General features: G+C 39.5%; 1 protein-coding gene across 16 annotated transcripts in view; it reads left to right on the forward strand.

The window, feature by feature from the left end:
• Positions 1 to 25,345, forward strand: part of MICAL2 (microtubule associated monooxygenase, calponin and LIM domain containing 2) — a 134,365-nt gene that overhangs the window by 46,232 nt on the left and 62,788 nt on the right. For 8 of the 16 annotated variants that reach the window (XM_075048105.1, XM_075048103.1, XM_075048108.1 and 5 more), the window contains exons 4-20: positions 236 to 352; positions 1,488 to 1,589; positions 3,286 to 3,441; positions 4,391 to 4,491; positions 6,144 to 6,401; positions 7,217 to 7,332; positions 8,584 to 8,710; positions 8,914 to 9,004; positions 9,102 to 9,249; positions 11,401 to 11,600; positions 12,111 to 12,223; positions 16,472 to 16,543; positions 17,137 to 17,286; positions 18,451 to 18,555; positions 20,083 to 20,301; positions 20,527 to 20,628; positions 21,256 to 21,387. In XM_075048105.1, coding sequence (XP_074904206.1) covers positions 236 to 352; positions 1,488 to 1,589; positions 3,286 to 3,441; positions 4,391 to 4,491; positions 6,144 to 6,401; positions 7,217 to 7,332; positions 8,584 to 8,710; positions 8,914 to 9,004; positions 9,102 to 9,249; positions 11,401 to 11,600; positions 12,111 to 12,223; positions 16,472 to 16,543; positions 17,137 to 17,286; positions 18,451 to 18,555; positions 20,083 to 20,301; positions 20,527 to 20,628; positions 21,256 to 21,387 — 2,309 coding nt within the window. The remainder of the gene's footprint in view (positions 1 to 235; positions 353 to 1,487; positions 1,590 to 3,285; positions 3,442 to 4,390; positions 4,492 to 6,143; positions 6,402 to 7,216; positions 7,333 to 8,583; positions 8,711 to 8,913; positions 9,005 to 9,101; positions 9,250 to 11,400; positions 11,601 to 12,110; positions 12,224 to 16,471; positions 16,544 to 17,136; positions 17,287 to 18,450; positions 18,556 to 20,082; positions 20,302 to 20,526; positions 20,629 to 21,255; positions 21,388 to 25,345) is intronic. The other 8 variants (XM_075048119.1, XM_075048107.1, XM_075048112.1 and 5 more) reach the window with 6 other exon arrangements.

A 25,345-nucleotide genomic window follows, 5' to 3' on the forward strand; every position in this document is an offset into this window, starting at 1 on the left:
ACAGTATTCTAAAACTCCCTGGAATGAGTTTTGTTACCTATGAGATGGTGCTGTAAGAGGAAGATGAGACAAGAGGACAGTATCCTGTGGTGGTTACTATCTTTGCATTTGTCACATTATGGGAAATAATAATGCTGCATGCTTGTGTTAACGATGGATATCAGTTGAGTGGCATGCTGGTAGCAGCTATGATTGCTCACATATTAAATACATCTTTGTTACTCACTGTCTGCAGGTATTCGACAACTTCAACTTATCCTCTTCAAAGTTGCACTTATACTAGGAGTTGAAATCCATGTGAATCTCGAATTTGTGAAAGTCCTGGAACCTCCTGAAGATCAAGAAAACCAAAGTATTGTTTATCATAATGTATTTCTGTTCACGGTAACTTATTTTTATGTCAGGCATTATATGAAATCATTCAAGGAACTTGAATTCTGTTTAAAGAAATGGGAGGTTTTTTCTCTTCTTATTGAGCTAGGTTTGCTATATGCAGTCACATGCATTATAAGTATCATTGCGACAGAGCACTGATAATTCCTAAAATATGACCTAGTCTGAGAAGTTGAGGTTTTGCACTATGCCTTCTGGCATGCGTTTGAGGCTTTGTAGGGAGTCTGGTGTGGCTTTTTGGTATCTTCTTGCAAAAACAATTTTTGATTGATAACATAAATATTGAGGATGGATTAAGCTCCCTGGGCCTCATTTTGCTTTCACATTTGATATAACTCCCACTGGCACACAGAGCCGTACCAGCCACCTTATGCAAGATTTTAAAATAAAATAAAGATTTCTCATTCTTTTGTTCTAATTTTTTTTAGAAGATTAGTATTTAGGGTGTAGTAGCAATAGAATATTTTAAAATTTTACTTTAATTGAAATACTGTGCTATCTCTCTTTAAATGGTCATATAGGGACAGTAGAACAAATATATTGGTTTAAGTAGCTAAAGCATATATAATTTTTAAATATGGACAATACAAACATTTTCACTTAATCAGCTCTGTGTTAATGCAAAGATTTAAGTTTAGCTTTGTGAGTATGCTTCTATTTAATTTCTATTTAGAAGACAATTAAAAGTATTGATGATGGAATGCTATTTTTCTTCTTTTAAAACCTAGCCCTTCCTTGCTGTTACCACATATATGTACTGTCCTGATAAGGTCATTGTGGGGCTATTTCTGTGAGAACGAAGTGCTTAGGCATATTCTTGTGATATGGGTCTGAGAGGAAGTTTAGCGCATTAGGTGATACAAATGAAGGCTTCCGTTATTTTTATTGTCAGTTTACGAGCTTGAGACCTTGCTAATACAGCCTAAGCATATCTTTCACTGCAGCAGAACTTCCCTGCACCAAACTGAGGCAGAATTCAGCTCCCTTTGAATAAGAAATGGACTGTTTCTCTTAATGCCCTTTCTTCAGACTCTGAAAACACTTCCCCATTGTATTACTGAAGAATGAATAAATATTACTCTTTGTGTTTTTAGAGATAGGTTGGAGGGCTGAATTTCTCCCCATGGATCACCCGTTGTCAGAGTATGAATTTGATGTTATTATTGGTGCAGATGGCCGCAGGAATACGTTAGAAGGTAGGTGAATGTGTGCTTTTAGCCATTTAGGGTATTTTGGAAGGCCTGAAAGTCAGACAAGAACACAAAGCAACAAGCTACCTTTCAATCCAGTGAAGTTCATGTGGAAACTATTTTTTTTGTGGTATCTTCTGCTTTTGTTGTTAAGCTGTAGCTCAAAATAAAGACATTTTATGTCATTACTGATTGTCAGCACTGTATATCTGCATTGGTTCCAAAATGCATCATGATGCCATTGGGCTTGCTTCAAGGTTAAGTAGTTACATGATGATTTAACTTTAAGGAGGCTGACAAGATACGTGTCAAGAATTGCATGGTCTTTGCTACTGTGCTGTAAATTTGCACTATATGTTTGAACTAATGACCAAACTGTGACTGCCAGGTACTTAATGAAGGCATCAGAGGTATCACACTTTTATAGAGGTGATTTAACTGCAGAAGCAATTACTTTGGATACCAGAAGATAATAAATAACTCTAAGGTGGTGGGGGAAAGGGGGGGAAATGCTTCATGAACTTGAGGCACTGCTGAGAATTCAGACCACCTGAGCTGTCGTCTTAGCAAGATGCTAGCTAAGGTGCTCCTGTATCACATGAACAAACCTGTTAATTATATATTCCCCTCATAGCTTTAATTATGTCCATATTAGTTTCAGTTCACCAAGTACACTGTTTCCTTTTTTTATTAGCTTCATAGTTTGCTTATTCTTGTATCTGCCAACCACAATATGCTTAGAGTTAATTCTTTGTAATGCTCTATTAGAAATTTCCCCACACTATTGTCCAGCTGTCTCCCATAAAAGACTGTTTAAATAGTCAGGTATCAGCAAAGCGAAATTATTCTTGCCTCAGCTGCAGTTTATTGAGAACTTAATAGTTATTGTAGTACCAGGATCTAAGGGAATATTTGTGCACTGAAGATTGTTTACATACAGAAGGTGGTATTGTTATATAGTAAATTTATCCCAATGAATTAACAAGAGCATATCAAGAAGCACAGAGACAAAAATTCACAGCTGATTTATTTCTTCTTAGAAAATACATGTATTTTCTGCAAAGTCATCTGCAATTGGCTAAAAATACCCTAAGGACCCTCTGTCCTACTTCATAATTTACTTACAGATAAGGGGAATATGCAGAGGGAAAAACTTAAATGTGTGATTGCAAGATTGTGGCCTAGTGGGGGTTTTTTTGTGAAAAGAGGAAGCTAGGATAGAGTGAGAGAGCAAGTAACTTCACAGTTGGTCTCACCTTGGAAATCAGTTAAGCCACTGAATTTTTTTCAACCTCCTGATATCTTTGAAAAATCTCATTAGCTGGTAGTGTGTGCACCTAAGCGCTGTTATAGAGGTTTCTGTTTTTCAGATCTCTCTGCTGCTTTTGACTGCTGATCTTTTGCAGTCCTTAACTTCTTCCTATGTTCAACTTCTTGCCATAGTTTCCCCCCAGACCTATTGCTTTTTAGTGAGACTTTCTTTCGAATGCAGTACAGCTCCAGTTTTGGAGCTGGGAGTGGGGAGAAAAGACTCTTTGCCTTCAAGGGAATTTTGGAGGAATGATGGAATCTGCTGATGTTGTGTTGTTTGATGAGGTGTAGGACTAGACATAGGAAAGAGACTGAGCTGCCTTGAGCTGACCGTCCCTGAAAGTCCGATGTGAAGTTTCCAGTGTGTTTAATTCTTTTCTTTGCTTACCAGGTTTCAGGAGGAAGGAGTTTCGTGGAAAGCTGGCTATAGCTATCACTGCCAATTTTATAAATAGAAATACAACTGCAGAAGCCAAGGTAGAAGAAATTAGTGGTGTTGCTTTCATCTTCAATCAGAAGTTCTTCCAGGACCTTAAGGAAGAAACGGGTGGGTGCCTCCTCATTTTTTCCCTACAGCCAAATACAAGAGGCAATAGAGGAATTATTTATCTGCCAGGCCACCCTCCTGTTCCTATTAACATCAATTTAAATATATTGTATTAAAAAAAAAGTGATAAAATGCTGTTTATGTCAGAATCTTGCAGATGGAGGTGTCCATTTATGGTACAGTGGGATTTTTTTTAATTTTTTTTTTTAGCTTAGGCTTGGCCACATCATAGCTTGTTTTAATGTTTAAATTTTTCTCAACTGTAAAAATGTCTGCTATGTTGAACAAATTTAGAAGAGCATTTTCAGTGCCCAAAGATTTCCCTTAAGACATGGATTGTTTTGTTTGTATCCGTTCACATACTGAACAGCTTAAACCCTGTGAAAAAGGCTCTGCCCTTCTGGGAGGAGTTTATTCTTGCTTTTTGATGTGTAGATCTGATAAACTGAAAAGAACTAGACAGGAATCTGCCGTAAGTACTTAAAATATAAACTGTGAAATACATCTGCATGAAAAAGGGTTTCAGAATAGTTTCATCCACTATCAGTAAAAGCAATTCCATTCTTGATTTACGGCTGATTTTTTTTTTTTTAAATTATTATTATAATAATAGAAACCCAAACTCCTGGTTAGACCCAGTGCCAGAGCCCTAGCAACCTAAAAAGCACTTTGTTCCCTTGGCTCCCTTTTTCTACCTCAGAAGATTAAGGCTGTAGTTAACTGGCTATTCCTTAAAAGGATGCTAAATAAATTATGCTGAGACAAACTCTTGTGGGGTAAGGCTGATCTCCTCTTGTTTTGTTTTGTTGTAGAGCATCTTGCCCACTAAAGCTTCATCCCAACTGGGAAAGTGAATGTATCCCAAGAAGGAAACACACCTGTGGGGATTGTTAGTAAATGACACAGACAGTGCACTGTACTTCATAACAGATGTATTGTCTCTTTTCAGGAATTGACCTGGAGAATATTGTTTACTACAAAGACAGCACTCATTATTTTGTGATGACAGCAAAAAAGCAGTCTCTTCTGGACAAAGGAGTGATTATTAATGTATGTAAAAATGCTGGCTAAAATCCTATTTTATTTACTTGGAACAGAATAAGTGTGAACATTAACATAAACATTGTTGCATGTTATAGGGGGTGTTTATAGACTTACTAGATCACTTCTTAAGGCTCAGATTGCTTATGTCTTAGTCTGACTTGTTTGTTTGTTTTTCCTTCCAGTCAGCACAAAGTTTCTGTAGGGAACTGAAAACAATACTTTCTAAATTTGTCCCTTCTGAAACTGGCTGAAATGGAATCTTGATTCACCTTGGAAATACCTGGTGTGGTCATCTCACCAGAAAATAAAACCTTATTTATTTAAAGGAGAACTTAGAACAGCAATGTCCAGTTTTATCAGGCAAATAAGGAAATGTTAAAACCTACCCCAGGCTAAATTGCAAATTCTCTGAAGTGGGTGAAACATGATAGGCGGAGGCTGTAAACACGATGGCCTGAACTTTGAAAGGTACTTGGGACTTTGAGCCCCCTTTTTTTTTTTTTTTTTTTTTTTTTTCCTCCTTCTTCTGTAAGGTGTGTGGGGCTGTTTTCTTTTGTTCCAATAAAGTGTTTTGGCACCATTTAAAATGATCTTCCTGGAAACCCAAGGGAGGTCAATTTTTCTTGCAAAATAAGATGGTGCCAAAACAGTCGAGTATAATTTCCCGAAGGAAGTACTTGTGGGGAGCTCTCAGAAGGCTTCTTGGCTTTCTGATGGACCACGACGCTCGGTGCCACAATTTCCTGCCCTTCTGCAGGACGGGGGCTCCCGGGACGGAGCAGCCGGGGCGGGAGAAGGGAAGGGGGCAGCCCCCAGGAGGGTGCGTGGGGAGCGGGAGGTGGGCCCGGCGCTGAGGGGCTGCTTGTGGGTGGGCGCAGCCCCAGGAGATCTGTGGGGAGATTGGAGAAGAAGAGAGGCAGCAGCTGTGGCCCGTCACGGCTGTTTTCCTGACCTGCTCAGGTCTGAGAGGGGAAAAAAAAAACCCCAAAGAACAAAACAAAACCAGTCTGTCTAAAACAACTGGGCTAAGAGCGGTTCTGTGGTATCATCCCTACGATTAGGGGTCTCATCCACGATTAAGCTGTAAATAGAAACAGCCGTATTAATAATCACTGGCTTTGAGTAGGATGACCTATAAAGGCAGGGTCCTTCACCACAAAGGCCAAAAAAATCCCCAGCCTAAAGCAGAACAACAGAAAAGCTTCTAAGATCTGAGTGTGTTGCTACTGAGATGCTAAGTCAAACCTTCAGACCGAGACCCACATGTTGTATCATCGGTCCATCAGCACTTCTGCTCTCGTGTGGTTTCAGGTGTGGGGTGCACACATGCAGAAAAGCATTGCGGTGGTGATGATAACATCTTTTGATGGGAGGGAAGTAACGTTATGAAAATAACACATAACCGAGCAACTGGGAGGCACTGTAAACTTCTATTGCAAATAAAGGTGCTTATTCAGTGCTGGCATAGAGAGCGTTCCTGTTTGGGGTAGTACAGTAACCTATGCTTGTGTGTTAACTTTTTGAAGGAGATGACAAATCTCACTTAGTTCTTTATGCTGTGAGATGTGTAGCTGCAACACTGATGCTATGAGACTGCAACGTTCCGATCCAGAGAGGTTAGCTGGAGTATCTAATCCTGTATGCTTCTCTCCTTGCAGGACTATATTGATACTGAGTTGCTCCTCTGTGGGGAAAATGTGAACCAGAACAATTTACTGTCCTATGCGAGAGAAGCTGCTGACTTTGCAACCAATTACCAGCTGCCATCCTTGGATTTTGCAATTAATCACTATGGGCAACCAGATGTAGCAATGTTTGATTTTACTTCCATGTATGCATCTGAAAATGCTGCACTAGTGAGAGAGAGGCACAGACATCAGCTCCTGGTGGCGCTTGTTGGAGATAGTTTGCTTGAGGTATATCTTGGAATGCTCTCCAAGGAGTCTTTGTTTTGTTTTGTTTTCCCTTAATCCAGCCTTTCAATCTATCCTCCAAAACAAACTGTCCTCTCTTACATGTCCTGAAACAATGGTACCTTCTTTGGAATAGGTTTTTTTCCCTTTTTCTTTTTTTATGCCATAGTTTATGTCATAACTAATGCTTGGCTGGCAGTCTCCCTGGCTGAGATCCTGTTTTGCTTTATGCAAGTTGTATTTCTGCCTGAAAACTGTGAGTTGTGTGTCCTCAGCTTGGGTGCATGGTGTAATTTTCCTCACTTCCATCACAGAGAAAAACTTGGTCCAAATTTTTATTGCAGTCTCTTTGCCTTAATATATTCTCTTTTTCTCTTTCTGAAGTGAAAAGTATATGTTGCAACTACTATTTTTTTTTTATAACTCGTGCTGACAGCCTGAAGTGTTTGAAAAGATCAATCCGAAGCAAAATTAGGAGATGAGAAGAAAGGCATCTTTTTTCCTTTTTTTTTCTTGATTAATTCTTGAGTATTGAGTCTTTTTTTTTTCTCAGGTTTTACCTTTTGAGGTTAAGAAATTTGTTTTTAAATATAGAAGTTAAAAAAAAGAAAAAGTTAAAGCAGTCTTTTTCATTACCTAAGACTTGGAGGAGAGAAACATCTAAAAACTACAAAAGTTGGCTGTGTCATATTTTAACTCTTTCTGGGCTATTTTTCTAAGACAGTATGGAACCCTAGACTCCAAATTCACATTGCAAGTTACTTTTGTAATAAGACCTTAAGAAATACAAGGAATTAAAATGTAAACGCTTCTTACAGCCCTTCTGGCCAATGGGTACGGGCTGTGCAAGAGGCTTCTTAGCTGCTTTCGATACTGCATGGATGGTACGGAGCTGGGCTCAAGGAAAACCCCCATTAGAAGTCCTTGCTGAACGGTGAGTGCTGCTTTTTTCTTCTCCATTATTTCCACTGTTTTGAAGAGTTGCAGTATTGGTAGAAGGCAGTGGAATTCACACTGCCAAAAGAAGAAATATTCTTCACTGCAATGGCATTGGGTTGAAATTATCCATTCCTTCAGGCTACTGAATAATTTAAAATAGCAGTAGGCTGTTGCTCTGTAAGCTTCTGCACACTAATACAGAGATCCAGCAGTGTGCCTGACATGGGTTTAAATCACTAATTTAAGTCACTAATGACTAGAATTAAGTGTGATCCTTAAGGAAATAAAAAAAAAGATACTTTGTGTCAAAAAACGAACCCTCCAAACATCTCAGCACCTGTTTTTTTAAATTAAAAAAAAAAAATAAAAAAATCCTGAAACAAGTCTAAATGAATACTTTAACACTAACAGCTTTCATAGGTGGTATCTGTGACTGACTCTGTGTTTTAGCTTAGTAGTCCTGAAGCCCTCTTTATTTAGACTGCTAAATATGTGGCAAAGGAGAATTGCTATAAAGCTGCGTCATAAGCTTTTTTATGTAATGTCTTTTCGAGCAGAGCAAAAAAAAATCTGTTTTTAAGTATACCAGCAATCCTGGTGTCACCATGGTTTGATGATTGAAGATTCTGACTTTGGTCCTGATGGCAACTGCCCTGCTCCGCTACAGCTGCCCCAGCTGTTTCAGGGTAGATACACAATAGAAATAGTCATGGTTGTGGTTATGCAAGTAGAAGCATTACTAAGTACAGTGCTTTGAGAAGTTTTAAGATAGAAGCCAGTGGGATGACTCAAACACAGCATAGTCCCAAATGGAAAATTGAACAGCATAATAAAAAAGGCTGTGGTGGTTATAGGAATTACAGAATGATGGGATTTAGTACTGTTATGTGGTAAAGAAGTTACTCCTTGGGTGGAGGTTAAAGCAAAACCAGATGATTGAATGATGTAACCTCCTCCTTTTTTTTTTTTTTTTTTCTTCTTCTTCTTGCTTGCTTCCTGCCTCAGGAAAATATGGAAATAAGTTCTAAGAGTCTGTCTTTTTGTTGTCCTTTTTCTGTCTGGCATCATTGTTCTGCTGAGCAGAGATAAGAAATGCATTATGCATTTAAGGATGCATTATGCATTTAGTGCATAACACTTGCCCTGGAAGAATCATAAGGTGCAGGTAGCTGCAAAAAATAAAATACTCTTTATATAATAAATATTTATTTTAATCAATATTTCTTGCATCTTTTTTCTCTATAAGAGAGAGCATTTATCGACTTTTGCCTCAGACTACCCCTGAAAATATTAACAAGAACTTTGACCAGTATACCATTGACCCGGGAACAAGATACCCGAACTTGAACTCAAGCTGTGTGCGGCCTCACCAGGTCAGTACTTAAAAGGCTTGCTTGTGAAATCACAGTCAATTTTTTGTCCAGGAGAAATAGGGCCACAAGTAGTGCATAAACAAAATCTTCAGGAGACTCCTTAATTTGGATCCAGCTGTTGATAAAGTTAACCTAGAAAGAAAATTCTTTTTTTCCTCTCCAAGCAATTCTAACATTATGCTGCCAATTGATTGTACTTGTAGGTGAGGCAATTATATGTTACCAATGAGTTACAACAATGTCCTCTTGAAAGAGTAAGCTCCATTAGAAGATCAGTGAATCTCTCCAGACATGGTACGTTACATCTCGTGTTTGCTGTGGCTTAATATTTGGAGCCTTCTGAGCATACAGAAACTGACCGAAATGTTTTTGCTCTCCACTGTAACTGCAGAGTCGGATATTCGACCTAACAAGCTTTTGACCTGGTGTCAGAAGCAGACAGAAGGGTACCGTAATGTTAACATTACAGACCTGACTACCTCCTGGAAAAGTGGCCTTGCGTTGTGTGCAATTATCCATCGCTTCAGACCTGACCTCATGTAAGTGACATCTGTAGGTCAAGACCTTGAGTGTAGGATGTATTAAGCATTTACCGAAGTATAGTGTAAGACTAACCAGAACACTGATGCTCTACGGTCCCCTTCTATTGCTGGTTTTTGCAAGGAGGTGCACTCCATTGTCAGGTTTGGGGGATGGAGAGGGTGGGGTTGGTTTTGCTTTGGTTTTTCTGTATGTCCTTGCGTGCCATTTGAAATGAAATATATATGCTTTCAAAGAGCTAGGAAGGCTTTGAACCTTATGACTTATGATCATGTTTGTAGGAGTCACATGGCTATTTAAAACAAAAATTGCAGTGCTTGGAGAACGTGAGAGTTGCATTTCTGGGTCCCTGGAGACAGGTTATTAGTGTATGTTTAAAACCACAGCCGTAATGGCACATAATGAGTTACAGAAATACCTGGATGAACCTTAACTGAGCCGTCCTCAGTCTGTTGCAGTGGTTGTTGTGACAGTCGTGTAGGGAAACGCTGGGCCACGGAGGTGCACAGGAGGTGGTGGCTTTGCACAACTCTTCGTCCAGAAGAGTGCAGTGCCCTTGCACGTGGGCTACACAACAAGGACTAGCCCTTGAAAATTAACTGCTGTAAGGATTGAATGTAAGCCAGCATTCCCCTTTTTGACAGTGTTTCTGGGCTCCTACAAGACCCGACTTCTTACGTATGAATATTTTGTAAGGTTCCTTGGTTAGATACAAGAGGGTCAGTGTTTAACGAGTGTCAGGAAAAGCCAGTTGCTGGCACTGGGTTACTGGGCCTGCTTGATGCAGTCTGTGGTGGGGTGACTCTTCTGTCCTCTCACCAGTCTCCAAAATGCAGTGGATAGGTTGTCTTGGCTTCGTACACGGACTTGGGCGTCACGGATGAATTATTGTCAGTCTCCCTTTATTGTGGATAAATGAAAGAAATGAGCTCTTTTATGAGGTGCGATAAGTTGGAAAAAATAGGAGCAATACCCAGGGTGCTTGTTTGTGCAGCTTTGCCAGAGGAAGAGCTAACATTGTAAGAATAAGATATTTTTTTGCCTCAAGTTAGTTTTAAAAAATAGGAATTATGGATGGTTTTGTGGATATAAGCGGGGGGAGAGAGTGTAGAAAGCGAAGCAATCTTTGCTGTCTGTGGAGAGCAAGTCTCTTAAGCACTGCTCTCTATAGCTTCCTGAGCTAACAGACCTCGAGCTTTTTAATTAACATTGTGTTTGGATCTTTTGGGCTTTTTGTATTAAATGGAACTGCTGAAGGACTTGGCCGGATGAAAGCTGGGCAGGCAAGAGAGGCGGCTGCTGGTGGGCTGTGGGCAGGGCTGGGGCAGAGGGCTGCCTGCGCACCCCGGGCTCCAGAAATAGGCAGAGTGTGTGGGTGGCGGGGAGAGAGAGAAATTCTTTGGGGGTTCAAAAACTCACATTCCTTATGAGGAGAAAGAAACTACCCTGCCTGGAGCTTTGTAATTTATTCACATGCTTATTTTAATCATGAATTTTGGATGCCGTTCAAGGGGTCACAGTCTTAGAATAGGCCCCATAGAAAATGGATTAAAGGATAGATAATACAGTTCCAGATGTGTGATGTGCTTATTTAGTGCACTGCTAAATCCGTTACAACATGGGCAGGAGGTTGTCATCCAAACTGTGTGTGTAACACCTTAAAAAGAAATGTAGTGCCTCTGCATGTGTGTGCGTGCACATATAACATGTTTGTTTCATAAAATGCTAGCCTAAATTTACTCCTTCTGGCTTTGATGATGTATAGAACTAATTGAAACTAAAAAGTCAATTGCTAACAGGTGCAATCTGTAGTACCACAGCTGTATTTGGAGAGGAAAAAGCACTTCTGAGGAGGAACTGCATTTCTTCGTAAATAAGGGAATCCTTTTTCACGGGACTACATCAAAATCCAGTTCGGTGAAATAGCTTTTAAATCACATTTCTGGTAAAGCCAGCATTTGTAATAACAGGATTTGTATGCGACTTTTACCTTTGGCGCTGTGTAGACTCTGTAGCTTTGACCCAGTGAAATGCTGGTGCCCTCGTTCGTGGTGCTGTTCTGCACCTCTCCAGCGGGCAGGGGAGCACCGCGTCTTTCTGAGGGGGGCAGAGAGCGAATTGCCACTGATGCCCGTGTGTTGTCTCCTCAGCGACTTTGATGCTCTGAACGAAGAGGACGTTGTCAAAAACAACCAGCTGGCGTTTGACGTTGCTGAGCAAGAGTTTGGGATCCCCCCTGTGACCACGGGGAAGGAGGTGGGGTCAGCCGGGGAGCCCGACAAGCTCAGCATGGTCATGTACCTCTCCAAGTTCTACGAACTGTTCAGGGGGACACCTCTGCGGGCAGTAGGTAAGCCGAACCCAGGCTGCTCCCAATTCTTGCAAGTTTGGGGAGTGGAAGCACTTCATCCAGGCTGCTTACAAGCACTGCTCTTGAGCCAAGAGCCCTTTCCCAGCTGAGTCATTCTGGCATGTGAGCGTGCCTGCTTCTGTCTGCAATAGTTACCTTGTGCTTAAAAAAGGAAAGAGGGAAAAACTTGATTGAAGACCGGGGTTTTGTGGGTCCTTGATGGTTTCAGAGAACAGGAGCAGCTGGATAACTGCTGCTTGACATCATGAAGTTCATGTATCAGATTGTTAGAGTGATTCTCTGGTAAGGATGACTGCATACAGAATGTCCATTCCAGGGTGTTTCTCTTCCGTTTTTTAAAGTCACCCTATGTTGTATGTATTTACTTTTATTTGGCTGGGTTTCTTATGTATAATTGCTACCAGCACTCAACTGGAAAGCTCTGGCTTAGTCAAAGTATTTAAAAAAGAAATCTGAATAAATATCCTAAGCGGTTGTTTTTTTGAGCAGATGCTGGCGACAAGCAAAATGGAGAAAATAATGATCTTTGTTCAGCAAAATCATCAAACTTCATCTTTAATAATTATATCAATTTAACTTTACCAAGAAAACGAGTACCAAAGGTAAGTTGTGAAGGAAGATTTGCCCTATAAATATTTCTCTTTTAAAATGATGGAAATAAAGTGTCAGGCTCAGAAATAAGGGGGGTTTAAATATATATATCTATATCTATCTATCTATCTATATATATATCTCCCAGTATTAAAAGACCTGTAGAAGAAGATTTTTGAGCATATTAAAAAAGTAAAATAAGATTTCACAGTAAACAAAGCTAACACACACATGCACACTCAATAATTATGATGTTTGTAAGGATAAAACTGAAGCACTGTCAAATTGCTGAAGCATTAATAATAGTCCTAGTTAAGCATTCTGTGCAAATGCAAAATTGCGAATCACAATGAGAATTTGGGTGTACTTGGGGAGAATTCATATCCATTGTCTGTGTCAGTCTTCTTCAGCGTAGGTAAAAGTGACAGGAGGAGGATGTTTTATTTGGTGTGTTTATAAGTTGCCATTTTCAACTTGAAATATTTGAGATCTTGGCTCTGTTATGTGTATTATCTTTTATGTTTTCTTTTTTAAAATTTTTCAGAAGGTGTTTTTAGGATGTTTTGTGCAATGCTAGGGAGCTTTGGGTTTGTTTTTTTTGAGACAGGAAGGTCTGGGATTTTTCTGGCTATTTCTACCTTTAAGAAAAATAGTACTGTAGTTCTGTGTTCCTAGAGTTAAATATACAGCCATAATATCAGTTCAAATAATCACTGGTATGCTAGAATGCTTATTGATTGGGAGGGAGTGCTGGTTTTTAACGAAAGCAGTGATTTGAACAGTTTGTGGATGCTGTAGAAGCTTTCAAACCCTTACAGATGTATAAAGCCTGCAATGGTGACAAACAGTAGGCAGGTTGACTAGCATGACGGAGGTAATGATCTCTTAGTCATACCCATATAATTTTCTCTCTTGGTCACTTATTAATGAAAACTTATTGACAGGACCTGTTTATGTCCCTGTATAAAACACATCCATGCCCATACATGTTGCAATTAAAGACTCCAGGGCCTTGAAGAGTTATAGAAACCTGAGTTAATACTGTCCGGCATAGGACTGTGTGCAGTGAGAGTATTGTGTATATGTTTCTGAATGGATTATAACTTCAAAAGTTTTATATGATTTAATTTAAAAGTTACTCTAATGACATTATTCAGTAATAAACTGTTTTACCTTCTGCCTGTTCATTAACTTGGTCCTCTCCTGAAAGGAGACCTTGAGAAGGGGCTTTTCTTTCACAGCCAAGCCTACCTTCATTTTAACTTCAATTTAAATGGGGAGTGTCTGCACAGCCTGGCTCAGAGGCAGCAGTATCTCAAGTACAGCTCTTGCAGATTTACCAGCACAAGTTAGACAGCAGCATATACTCCTCCACCAAAATGAATTTAACTTCTGCGTGTTCTGAAACACAGCTTAATGCAAAACTGTTCCAGGTTTTGAGTTTCCTGGGCTAGCCATAAACTGTATATTGACTATGATGATTCTCAAGTTCTTTCTTTGTTCCTTTCCCTTTCCCTTTTCTTCTCCTTAATGCTTAACTGTGTTGCTTCATTTACACCTAAGCAGAGACTCTTAAGTTTTGCCTCCAAAAGTACAGATTTCCTACTTCTTTTGGAATTCAGTGTCCTTAAAAGTTCAGGTGTACATATATGTACTGCATTTCTCAGTATTTTAATATATTGCTTTTTAAATTTGTTGCTATCGTCTCTATTTTGGTAGAAATATGATTTTTATTTTTTTTCTACATGAAGAATTACTCTAGAACCTCCAGATATTTCCTAGACTGACTTACATCTTGAATATTTTCCATCCACAAACACATTTTCAAAACCTGTGGACAGTCAATTGGCCAGTAACCTCATGTATCCTTGTTAGGAAATAACTTTTCCCTGCCACCCACATATACACAAAACCAAGTGACATGTTTCCCAGCTAACCAAGCAGTGAGAAACCAAATAGGCAAAATAAACATTACTTTTTCTTGCGGGTGACTTCTTTAGACGAAGAACCTTTTTCATGACCACATTATTGTTGTTTTTCCATGAGTTATTTGCAGAAGTAAATAGACTTTTAGCAGTGGGGAGGGCTTTCCATTACTAAGCCATACAGCCCTCTGACTAAACTCCCATCATGAAATATGTCTTCTGTCATAAGAGGAGGTATAGTTCTTGGCACTATATGAAAGCATGAGGTGATTTGCTTGACAGGCCCCTTTGGTTTCACACTACAGGGGCTCATTTGAAATGAGAAGTGGAAGCGGTATTTTCCAAATCAGCTTGGGGAGCAGGACTGTCGAGACCTTATTTTGTGTGAGGCTTTGCAGCCCTGTCATGGATGGGGTGTGAAACTAAGCAAGAAACACAGTACTTGGGTTCGGACAGAGATTTGTGAGTGCCATAACCGCCTGGAACTAGCTGGGAAATGAAGCTCCTTGGAAAGCAACTGCTTGAGTTAAGAGTTTGGCTGTGGCTTCAGTTTTAGGATTCTTTCCCCTGCAAAAAGTGGTGCTGAGCGTTACCCAGGTGTGACAGTAGGAGAGCACTTGCATATCACAGAGTCAAAAACCAGCTGGGGTAGCAGTGTCGCTTACTAAACTTTCCGTACCATCTAGTTTGTCCTTTTATTTGGCTGGAAGAGGGATCCTTATCTGGGCGTAGGTTGTGAGAGACTGGGAAGCGGGGGCCCGGAGCTGGTGTGGCGGTAGCTGTTCTGGCAGCGTGTGCTGGGCTGGATAATGTTTTTCATTCTCCTACAAGGGCTGGGCTGGAGAGGAACTGAGATTTCCTGTGCTCCAGACTAATAAATGAGTGGAGGTGTTTACACAATAAAGGGCACAGTCCTTTTTCTTGGAGTTTTTGCTAGGCAATTAAATTGCTTTGTCTTTCACTTCTTTGTAAATATGTTAATGAAAGTCCTTTATGTAAGATTTTTGAAAGGCAACATCTTGTTTGCTCCATTCACTTAGGCAAATTCTGCTTTTATGTGGTACAGATTATTAGGCAGAATACATTGTGCTGTTACATTGTTTGCTCTTCCTTGGTAGACTAATGACTATAGGTAGTGCAAAGCTAGGTTATTGAGAGCTGGTGTTTGAAAGACAATGTACCAAAGCATACAAAGTAATGAAAATATTGTCATCTGATTCTTCTGGTGTTTGCCCAGAAGTTGTTTGGGATTACTTCTATTCAGTGCATAATGATTTATTAAAAACACTGTATATGTAAAAAGGAAGCCTGTATTCTTTGATCTTTCTCTCTTTATTCTTTTTTCTTAACTTGGCTGAGTAATCACTAAGTTACAGCGTGGGCAAATGTAAATAAGTGGAATGTAGTTTATTGTTCATAAAATATAACCTAAGATGAAATTTATCAGACCAAAAAATCTCTTCATTGTACCAGTTCTTCAAGACTGAATTTAATAAGAACTGATAGAAATTTTTTAAGCATTGACTATTTTGCAAGTTTGTGCAGGCTGAGTGTGAAGTGTTATTTATTATTTGTGTAATCTCTAGTTCAGTAAAATAATGAAATATGTGCATAGCTTGAGCACAAAATAGGCAATTTGGTTGCTTAAGTACTGTAATGTAAAGCCATAGTCAGTGAGATGAACCTTACAAGGGAGACAAACCTTTAAGGCAGACAATAATTGCTCCAGAAAAGGAGATACGTCTGCACTATGAACACATAATCTGCATGCAGATATCTAGATTAAAAGAGATGTGGAGGCTATAGTGAAAGAGTGAGGGGTTTCTGGATTTTGTTACTTATCTGGAAACCAGTGTAGTCTAGATTAAAATTCACGGAATAACTGATGCCGTAATTCCTTTTTCTTCAAGGATGTGCTAGTGCTTTATGAATTATAAACTCTTCACTACTGAAAGAGGAAAAGGTAAACACCAATATTGTAGGGCTTGTGTTCGACAAAGTGGACGAGCATGTATTTTTACCCATCAGCATCCAGCGAGAGCTCCCAGTCAGGGGTTACAGGGCAGCTTTTACATCGATGGTGACTGCCACGAGGGCCACCAGGCTCCTCGCACGAGGAACGATGCTGCGGAGCTGGGGGGGTGCCTGACGAGGCGTGCCAGTGCAACGAGGACCCCCGCCTGCTGGCACCCATCACCTGTGTGGTCTGGCCTGCGTTAAACAAGGCAAACACTTGCCTGGTTATGAAAGTTAATAACCTGGGAGGAACTGCTTGGGTAAATCTGGTAACTGCTGCAGTAATCCATCGAACTTGTTTTGCCTTTGCCGTTTCAGGTTGAAGGGAAAACGGAAGAAAATGAGACTAACAAAAGACGTCGAAAAGGTCTTCTTGGTGTCTTCGAGGAGGTTGGTGTTCAGTGGTGTCCACACGTATCCAGCTCCTTGATGAGCACCAGAGCAGCAGAGGCAGCGGGAGTCGGGGGGCCAAGGCCTCTTGTGCTTGGCAGGAACAAAAGCCTTTCCCCTTAAAACCTTGAATTTACTGTGGTGTGCACTAAAGGAAAGCTAAATTTGTTTAAATCATTTGGTTGGGAGGAGGGCATTACCTTAATTGCACTGGTTTTCTTTCTGACCCAAGAACATTTAAGGTATTGTGGGTTGGTTTTTGTTTTGTTTTGTTTTTATCTTTTCCCTACTCAGTTATTTAAACAAATTTTTGTTTGAAGAGTTTGCATTGCAGCTTGGTTCCTAACCCCTCTCTGATTAGTTACCTGCATTATCATCACCAGCACCAATTAATGTTCTCTTTTTACTGTACTCTGGGACCAAAGAAAATATTTTTTGGTGATTTTTGCATGCTAAACAGTGTCATTTTTAATATACTGTGGACTGTATTTCCTTTCACACTTTGCTGATCAGGATGTTATCTCTCTCCTTCTCTCTCTTCATAAGTGTCATAGGTAAACTCGAGAAAAACATAGTTTGTTGTTTTCTTGTAGGCTTCAGGCTTTTCAAGCCAAGGGACAAATGCTGGGAAAGAACAGAGTGATGGCAGAGAAGGATTGAACCAGAATAAAGTTAAATCAATGGCAACTCAACTGTTGGCAAAGTTTGAAGAGAATGCTCCAAATACAATTTTTCGGAGGCAGGTAGGTCATAGATGAACATAAAGGTAATCTCTGAAATTAAAATGTAGTCCCTTCTTGTGAACATGATGCAGATTTCCAAGGGAAAAAATGGATGTGTTATGTGTTCAAAGTGGGTTGTCTTTTTTTATACTTTATGCAAATTAAAGGTGTTCCTCTCAATACTTAGCGAACAAATATGACTAATATAGATTGACTAATGCATGTTAATATAATGTATTAAAATCTATTATATTAATAAAGTGTAGTGGAATTGCAATGTCTAGAAATCTCTTGTAAGCCAGTCTGTAGAATTTTTGCTTTGTATGGAAGTTTAAGCTGGCTGCATATGGTATTGCAGGAGGACTTCCCCCCCCCCATTCTGTGAATAAAGGACACTACATATCCAGTGGAACCTTTCTTTGTGGAAAATTAAGAAAGTGTAAGAAGGGAACCTAATTTTTTGCAACATGTGTCTGGCTTCCATTTCCATTCCTAAAGTAGGCATAATGGAATATATTTGTACATTCCACAGCATTTTCGTGGTTTGTTGTTAGTGTGACTAGTGGTGTTTTAAAAATAATCCAGCGCTGTCAAGGTAGGGATGATAAGCTCAAAGCCACGCTTGAGTCAGTGAAGGTTTGGGTCAGGTGAGTTCAGATCTGTCACCTAAAAGATCTGAAGGAAGGATGAGCAAGGTGTCGAGGTTCTGTCAAGGATGGTGGCTTTCTTAAATCTTTGTGCTTGTATCCATTTGTTTATTTACATATTTAATTCCTCCAGAAGTGTAGGCTTTATAGATGTCAAGTGACTCTCTCAGTCCGTGAACCACTGTTGTTTGCACTCTACCTGGCTGCTTGTCAATGCCCTGAGCTTTCTGCGTGCAATATGTGTGCAGTGGTTTGCTGGGCCATATTGAAGGAAGCCTTGATGTGTTACTTTTTGATCATAACCTCTCTTAAAGAATACTGAATGTGTTGAATTTTAAGTATATCTTTGATGGTGGAAAGGGTTAGTAAAATGGGTAGGTGACAAAAATCTGCAAAACATGTTGTTAAGCTCCGTAGTAACGTGTCTTTAAAAGCAGCTTTTATTTCTTTCTGCCTCAAAAGATCTTTGAATCCTATTTACTGTCTTCCTTTTTTCCCCTCCCACTCTGTCTTTATCATTTTAAAAATGCTTTACAAGGAGCTAATAGATAGACCAGCCCTGCTCTCTTCTGACCCTCCTGTTAATCCTCGCTTTGCTAAACCTAAGGATCCAAGCCTTCTTCCACCTCAACCAAAAAGGCAGGTAGGAACTCATATGGGTAACACTTAACAAGCACACCATTTCTCTTACTGTTGGGAACTCAGTGTTGTTGTATAACTACAGAACATATAAAACAATATTTGGATGTAATCTGCAGAGTTAATAGATATATTTAGCTGAGAATTGTGAAAACAACATTAAACTTCAAGGCTTTTTTACACCTGCTTGACCAGATGAGAAAACTATTTGAAAGAATTAGTAACTGTGTGGAAAAAACCCCTAAAAACGTAGTTGTTGATGTCTGTGTTATCACATCTAGACTCCATATTGTATAAATATAATTACATAGCTACATTTATCATGCAAGAAAAATACAGCAGTACCTGAAAATTTGTGTGTGTATGTATGTACTTGATGCTTTGGGCTGTTGTAATGATAAGGCAAAGGGGGTTTTCCACCCCGAGATACCTGACAAAAAAAGTCTCTGATAAAAGCTTGAGTGTTGAAAAGCTGATATTGATGCCCAGGTTTTTTTATTAAGTAGAAATTGTGATAAGAATTTCTGCTGAAAGCTCTTTTGTGGCATCATATACATGGGGCAAAATTTTTTAAGACACTGTCTAAAATTTTCTCTTAGTACTTCCAATGAAAGCAATCTCATATCCAATAGTATTGATATTCACTTCACATTAGAGTTTTAAATGGAAGTACATATCCTGTAGTGGCGTTTCAAGAGTGGTCTGCAGTGAAATGAGATCTGCATTGCAAGTGGAAATCTGCAGATCAGCTTGATGAAAAATGTGGATTCATAAACAGGCAGAGAATTGGTGTTTTAAAGGCCAGTGTGCTATCCTGAAACAACAGGAGCACACTGCAAGTTGATTGGCATTAGTTTTTTTTCATTTTAATTCTGAGAAATTTGGAAAATTTGTGTATTTATTTGAATTGGACAGATAGAATGAAGTAGAAAACTGTCATGAAAAGGCCAGCTGGAAGGTCATTTTTAAGACTGAATTTGATAAAGCTGAATTGGTTCAAATGTTTCATTTACTTCAAAAGCTACTTTTTATATAAAGACTTAAATTTAGAGACCTATTCTGAACTCCTCAGAAAATGCTTTAAATCTGAAATACATTATAGCTTGACTTGGGTCAGACTAGATCTAGAATTATGCCAAGAACTACTGTTGATATTCTTACAATTTGATTTTAAGTTTAGTTTCAGGCAGATGTGATGCTAAAAAAAAACCCTAAATCTTTGCTAAAAACCCTAGAAGGAGATGTAGTGTCATGTTCTTCTGCACTGATGCTATCTGGGGATATTCATAAAAACTGACACAAAGCTAGAGAAGGATGTGAAGGCCTGCATAAGTTATGTAGGACTGATTTATTTCAGTACCTGGACACAAGCATCAGAGATGCAGTAGATAGTGTGCAAAGAGTGATGTGAGAACATTTGATTTCTAGTTATGTGCATGACTGTGCTGCGCTTTCGGAAGCATCCTTAAAAGCTGCATATACTGCATGCTAGTGCAGAAAGCAGATTTTTTTCACTTCAAGTGTTTCCCAGTTTCAGGTGGTAGCTAGGAGTGAACACGAGGTCAGGGAACCCAAACAGTCTTTAAGTGGTTCTGATCATATGGCCAGGAGAGCAAAGACTGTACAAAAAACAGATACCCAGCCCAGTCTGTCAGAAACCTCTGAAAATCTCGCATCTGCCTGTTCTGCTGCATTTGTACTTTCTGGAGTGCTTGAGCGTCTTCAGCACCTGGAGGAAAAAATGAAACAGGTGACAAGCAATTTCTTTTCCTTTCTATCTCTTACCTGCCTATGTTAATCTGTATACTGTATTTTCCCTGGATATGCTGGCTTTTTCCTCTGTTGAATTTAGGTTAAATATAAGACCGTAAAAGTCTTTCTACAAACTTTCTGATATTCTGATGATGCATGTGACATTAACTGAAATCTCTCTCTTTCTCTTTTCTTGGCTTTCCTTCCCTGGCTCTTATTGCAGAAAAGAGCTCAGACCATAGCAAATAGGGAATTCCATAAAAAGAACATTAAAGAGAAAGCGGCACATCTTGCCTCAATGTTTGGATACATGGAGTTTCCAAAGGTGAATATTAGGTTTTGCACCTGAGGAAGTGCTGAGTTAGAAGACATGTAAGGATTCACGGTGGGGAGGGGGGAGCGGGGCGGAAATTGCAGTGGTTTGTTTTAAACTTTCCTTTCATTCTGGGTGGATCTGAAAAGTAATGTGGATTCCACTGAAACTGGTAAAAAGCTTTGTTTAAATATTATTGCATAATTTAATTGAGGTAAAACACAATCTAAATCATAAAGCTAGTCAGAGTACTTTAGCACCAGAGAAATGTGTTAGAATAAACCATGTCTTGTGCTTAAGTATACACTGGTAGCTCACAGTTTCTAATGAATTGGTGAACAGTAGCTCTTAGGGCAATCTGGCATTCCTTTATGTTTTGTTATGCTTTTTCCCAGCACTACCTTACCTTACTGCCTACTGTAAATATTTTTAATAAGAAAACTGAGTACAGTAATATCATTTGCCATGAAGGTTTTGCCATGATGATTTCCATGGCTCATCACTGTGCAGAAATAGAGAAAAGAGTGGAATTGTAGTTACTATCTTTTTTTTTTTTTTAATGCATGACTGAAATTAGTCTCTTAACCTGTGCTAATGTCACTGTCTCTTGGATAACTCTCCTGTTTCTGCTCTACACAGAATAAGCTACCTACTAAAGGCTTATCCCATTCTCAGCCCCCAACTCCCTCTTGCTCTCCACCTCATGATTCAGCTGCTGCCTCTTCTCCATCGTCTGTCGGTTCAGCTTCCCCTGCTGTTCCTTCTAGACAGGTACTCTACTAACAGATTTTTCCTCTAAAATCCAAACTTGCACTAAAGCTGCTTGAGAAATGGCTTGGATGGAAGGTGCTGCCAGCAGATCTGTTGTATAGGTTGTATTTCACATTTGAATCAAACTTTACTTTGTTCACTGTTGTTAATTCTGCATGTTTGTAAGAGGAAAGTTGTCATTAAAAACAGTTCAGGTATAAAGCTGAGGAACAAAGTAAATAGCTAACAAAATTCTTGCTTCAATTCTGAAAATTTTGTATTGCTGCTTATTTTAAATGTTCTGTTGTTGGATAATACCACAGACATGCCTAGCAGAGAAAGAGCTTCACATTGTATAGCGAACTGGGTGTTATGGGATAGGTTAGATGTTCTTGGGTGGCATTTGTGTTTCTTTTCATAAGAATATCCATCTGGACCACAGGGGAGAACCTGCACAATAATAGTTTTTTTAGCTAGAAGACATGTCTTAGAATTGTATGAGCACTTGTCAATACAGACAGGTTTTACTGTTGTTTTGTTTGTTTGCTTATTTGTACTTTAAACTTGCTTCTGCACATTAATTGCTAGAATACAGTTCTTTGTAAGAGCAAACTTTACAGAGAGGTAACATGCATACTCTGAATGAAAGTGATTAGATAACACTTGAATCAGACATATGCAGCTCTTACTACTTTACGCTGATGTTACAATGGGCTGTGCTTTTATCTCTGGAAGTTAAGATGACATTGGCTTCGAACTCCCCTTGTTTTAGAAGGATTTTAATTGAAGGAAGTTTGGTATTTTTTCAGCTTTTCAGGGCAGGTGAAGGCCCAAGTTCCATTTCCTTCATCCACAGATTTATGTCGCAGCAGTCTGGAACACTGCAGTGTTGAATAGGGTTGGTGTGGAAATAAAGGTGGAAACATCAAGTTTCTAGAAGTATTGAAGGCGACTGCTGTGACCCAATGCAGGTGCTGCTGGAGCTGGTGGCTTTGCTGCCTGACACATGAAAGAAGTGCTATTCAGCAAAATTGGGTACCATCTCCATTTACTGTGAGGAGGAGCAAAGCATTCTGCCTGCTTTTGTTGTATTTAAATAACAGTAGTTTTATGAAATACTCATGAGTATTGCCCAGCTCCAGATAAGCCATGGCTGAAGGTAATTTCCCATCTGGTGAGTGTTCAGCAGGATCATTTAGTGGAATTGGTGTAGATCTTTTTAGGTTATTTTGCACCATATTGTCAACGCTTGTTGGAAATCAGGCTCACAGCCTCAGCAGTAACTGAGCAGGTAGATACTGAGCTGACTTGCAGTTTGCAAAGGCACGTTCCTCAGCTGAGATAAAGCTGTATTGAAAAGACTCCCTTCCTCTCATTCCCTAGGAAAATACAGGCTACACAGCCCTTCAAGGACACTGCAAGCCCAGCATGTGCCTTACTGCGGTAATCCCTAATTCCCTTCAGCTTCAAAATAATTCCTTTGCCTGGATTTACCTCTTACTTTTTATGACTTAGGGGGTATAGCATGTGATGGGTTTTAAGCTAAGTAATGGTTTCCAAAATATTGGGGCCTGCTGCTCATTTGGTTTGGAGAACTATCATGACACTGAAAAAAGAATTAAAAAAACTCAAACTATGTGAACAACCCTTTAGAATGTGAGAACTAGGCTCTTAATCATATGGAAAATCTGTGAGCGATAATTCTACTGGGATTTTAAAATTTTTTCTTAGAGAACATTTGGCCTGAGCGATCATTTTTGGATGTTTTAATTCAACTGCATTTAGTTTAAAGTGCACTCGCAGCCTTTTATTAGTTTGCCATTGTATTTAAATGGTGTAGCAATAGTTTGTTGTGACTTGATTTCACTCAGGCTGAGTTTACTTCAGTTGAAAAATGCTCTTTCCAGAAGTAATGGCAGAATGCAGCACAGCTGAGGCAAGAAAAATCTTGTTCTGTCACCAGCACAGTATATATGTGTTCATTTTCTTTTCATTTGGTAAATATTTGTCTGGTTAGGTAGGACTACATGTAGTCTTCAGCAGATCTACAGGTATGAACATCTTGATGCCTAGTATACTGCTCCATAGGATTGTACAGGCCCAGGTCCTCTTGTACACTGTATGCATTACATATGTCTAAATATGGTGCATTTGGCATGGCATATTTGAGAATTTTTAAATAGCAGGTCTGATAATGAACAGGCAAACTTTTATTTTCCTCCCCTTCGAGGCAGATGTGGTAATAGAAACCTGAAATGCTGAACCCCAAGTGATGATGCTGAAGCCCAAGTGATGATGGATTGCTGTAGATATTTCCGTGGAAAAAGGTAGCAAGTAGATTTAAAAAAAAAAAAAAAAAAAGGGGGCAAAACCCCCCTCTGAGTTTCCTTTCCAGGGTTGCCAGTGGGTACAGGTGACATTGTCGGTACTGCCCTTGCTATGGGGGTAACTAAGAGGGAGTGGGGGGGTTAGACAGGGTCAGTCAGCCGTGGTGTCTGTGCAAGGCTGTTGTGCAGAAGGGGAGGGTACCGGTCCCCCATGCCCACTGTTGGCACAGTAAGGGGTGATGGAAGGTCACCATGGAAATGGAGAATCAGGTGAGGCTTGAGGGTGGGCATAGGGCACCCTTGACTAGTAGAGCAGGGTGCTGGGGGAGGCCTGCAGTCTGCAGCACGGACGCCTTTTGGAGCAGGTTATGCCAATGTGCCCTTACTTTAGGTAAGTAAAATGGATCCTGCCCTGGGGACAGGGGATGGATGCAATGGCCCTTTGGACCTATGTCCAGGACTGTTACTTGTGTTGGTGATGTGCTGGTGAGGTGTTAATGGATGTGCAAGACTTTTGTTCTCCACGCTATTCCTGTGCTGTGAGGTCAGTTCAGTCCTGTGATACCCCTGTTACTTTAGCTTTACCTCTCTTTGGCAACTTAAGTTCTATTCATCTTGAAGTTACGCAGGCCATGTTTTGGCTTACCTTTTGTTACTTCTCAAGCAAAATTTTTCCAGAAGCAGATTTCCTGCTGCAGTTTTTACTGTAAGAGTATGAAACCTTGGAGGAACACCGGCTGCAGCCTTGATTTCATAAAAAGCAGTATGTCTGTGCCCTTCCATGGTTAAATTGTTGTCCCCTTGTTTTATCTTTTAAGATTGCACACTTTTGCAAGCATGAAAATTTTATCATACTCCATAAAACACTGGCTAAATGTGCACCACTATATAAATAAAACTTGATAGTATTTCAGGTGCACAGTGCACATTTTCAAGTATTGTTCATGATAATTTAACAATATGTTTGGACCTCTCTGCTGTGAATATGTGCTGGTAATTGCTTGTGTCTGTGTTATCTTGAAGGTGGGGTTATAAGACTCAGAATTTGTATTTCTGGTCTCTGTTCTGAGAGATATTGCTAGGTAAGTTTAGACTTCAGTATGAAAAAGGGCTTCAGGATTGGTAAGCCAACAGAAAGAGCTCCCTGATGTTGCTCTCAGTGTTTCTGCTTTTTCCCAGCAGAAGAACAAAAGCTAATAGAAGTCTTTTGAGTTTTGTAAGACTTCATGAGATATGACCTATAAATATTAGCACCCTACCATCCTGTACTGTCATTTCAAGTGAGTACTGAGATTATCAGACATGACGATCCCTTACATCTGTTGAATTTTCATTGGAACAGTATTAGTTATGGTGGCTAAGAAATCGTACTGTCTTATTACAGAAACCTGTTATTAAGCCTCAGTCCTGAAAAGAGCACTTGAAAGGAAGGCTTTGGAAGCATATTGTTTCTTTTAAAGACATGTAGTCATTACAACTTATTAAGAATTAACTTCTATATGACACTATATGCAAGTTGCCAGTAATCATCAAAACTACCTTCTAGCTTTAATCAGCTGTCAAATTTCACATAGGTAGAATTATGAATTAGCAAATATTATATTACAGGCTGGGCTTTGGTTATTCTTGTTTTCTGTTTAATGTTGGATTGA

The sequence above is a fragment of the Buteo buteo genome, chromosome 16, assembly GCF_964188355.1.
Source record: "Buteo buteo chromosome 16, bButBut1.hap1.1, whole genome shotgun sequence".
NCBI lineage: Eukaryota > Metazoa > Chordata > Aves > Accipitriformes > Accipitridae > Buteo > Buteo buteo.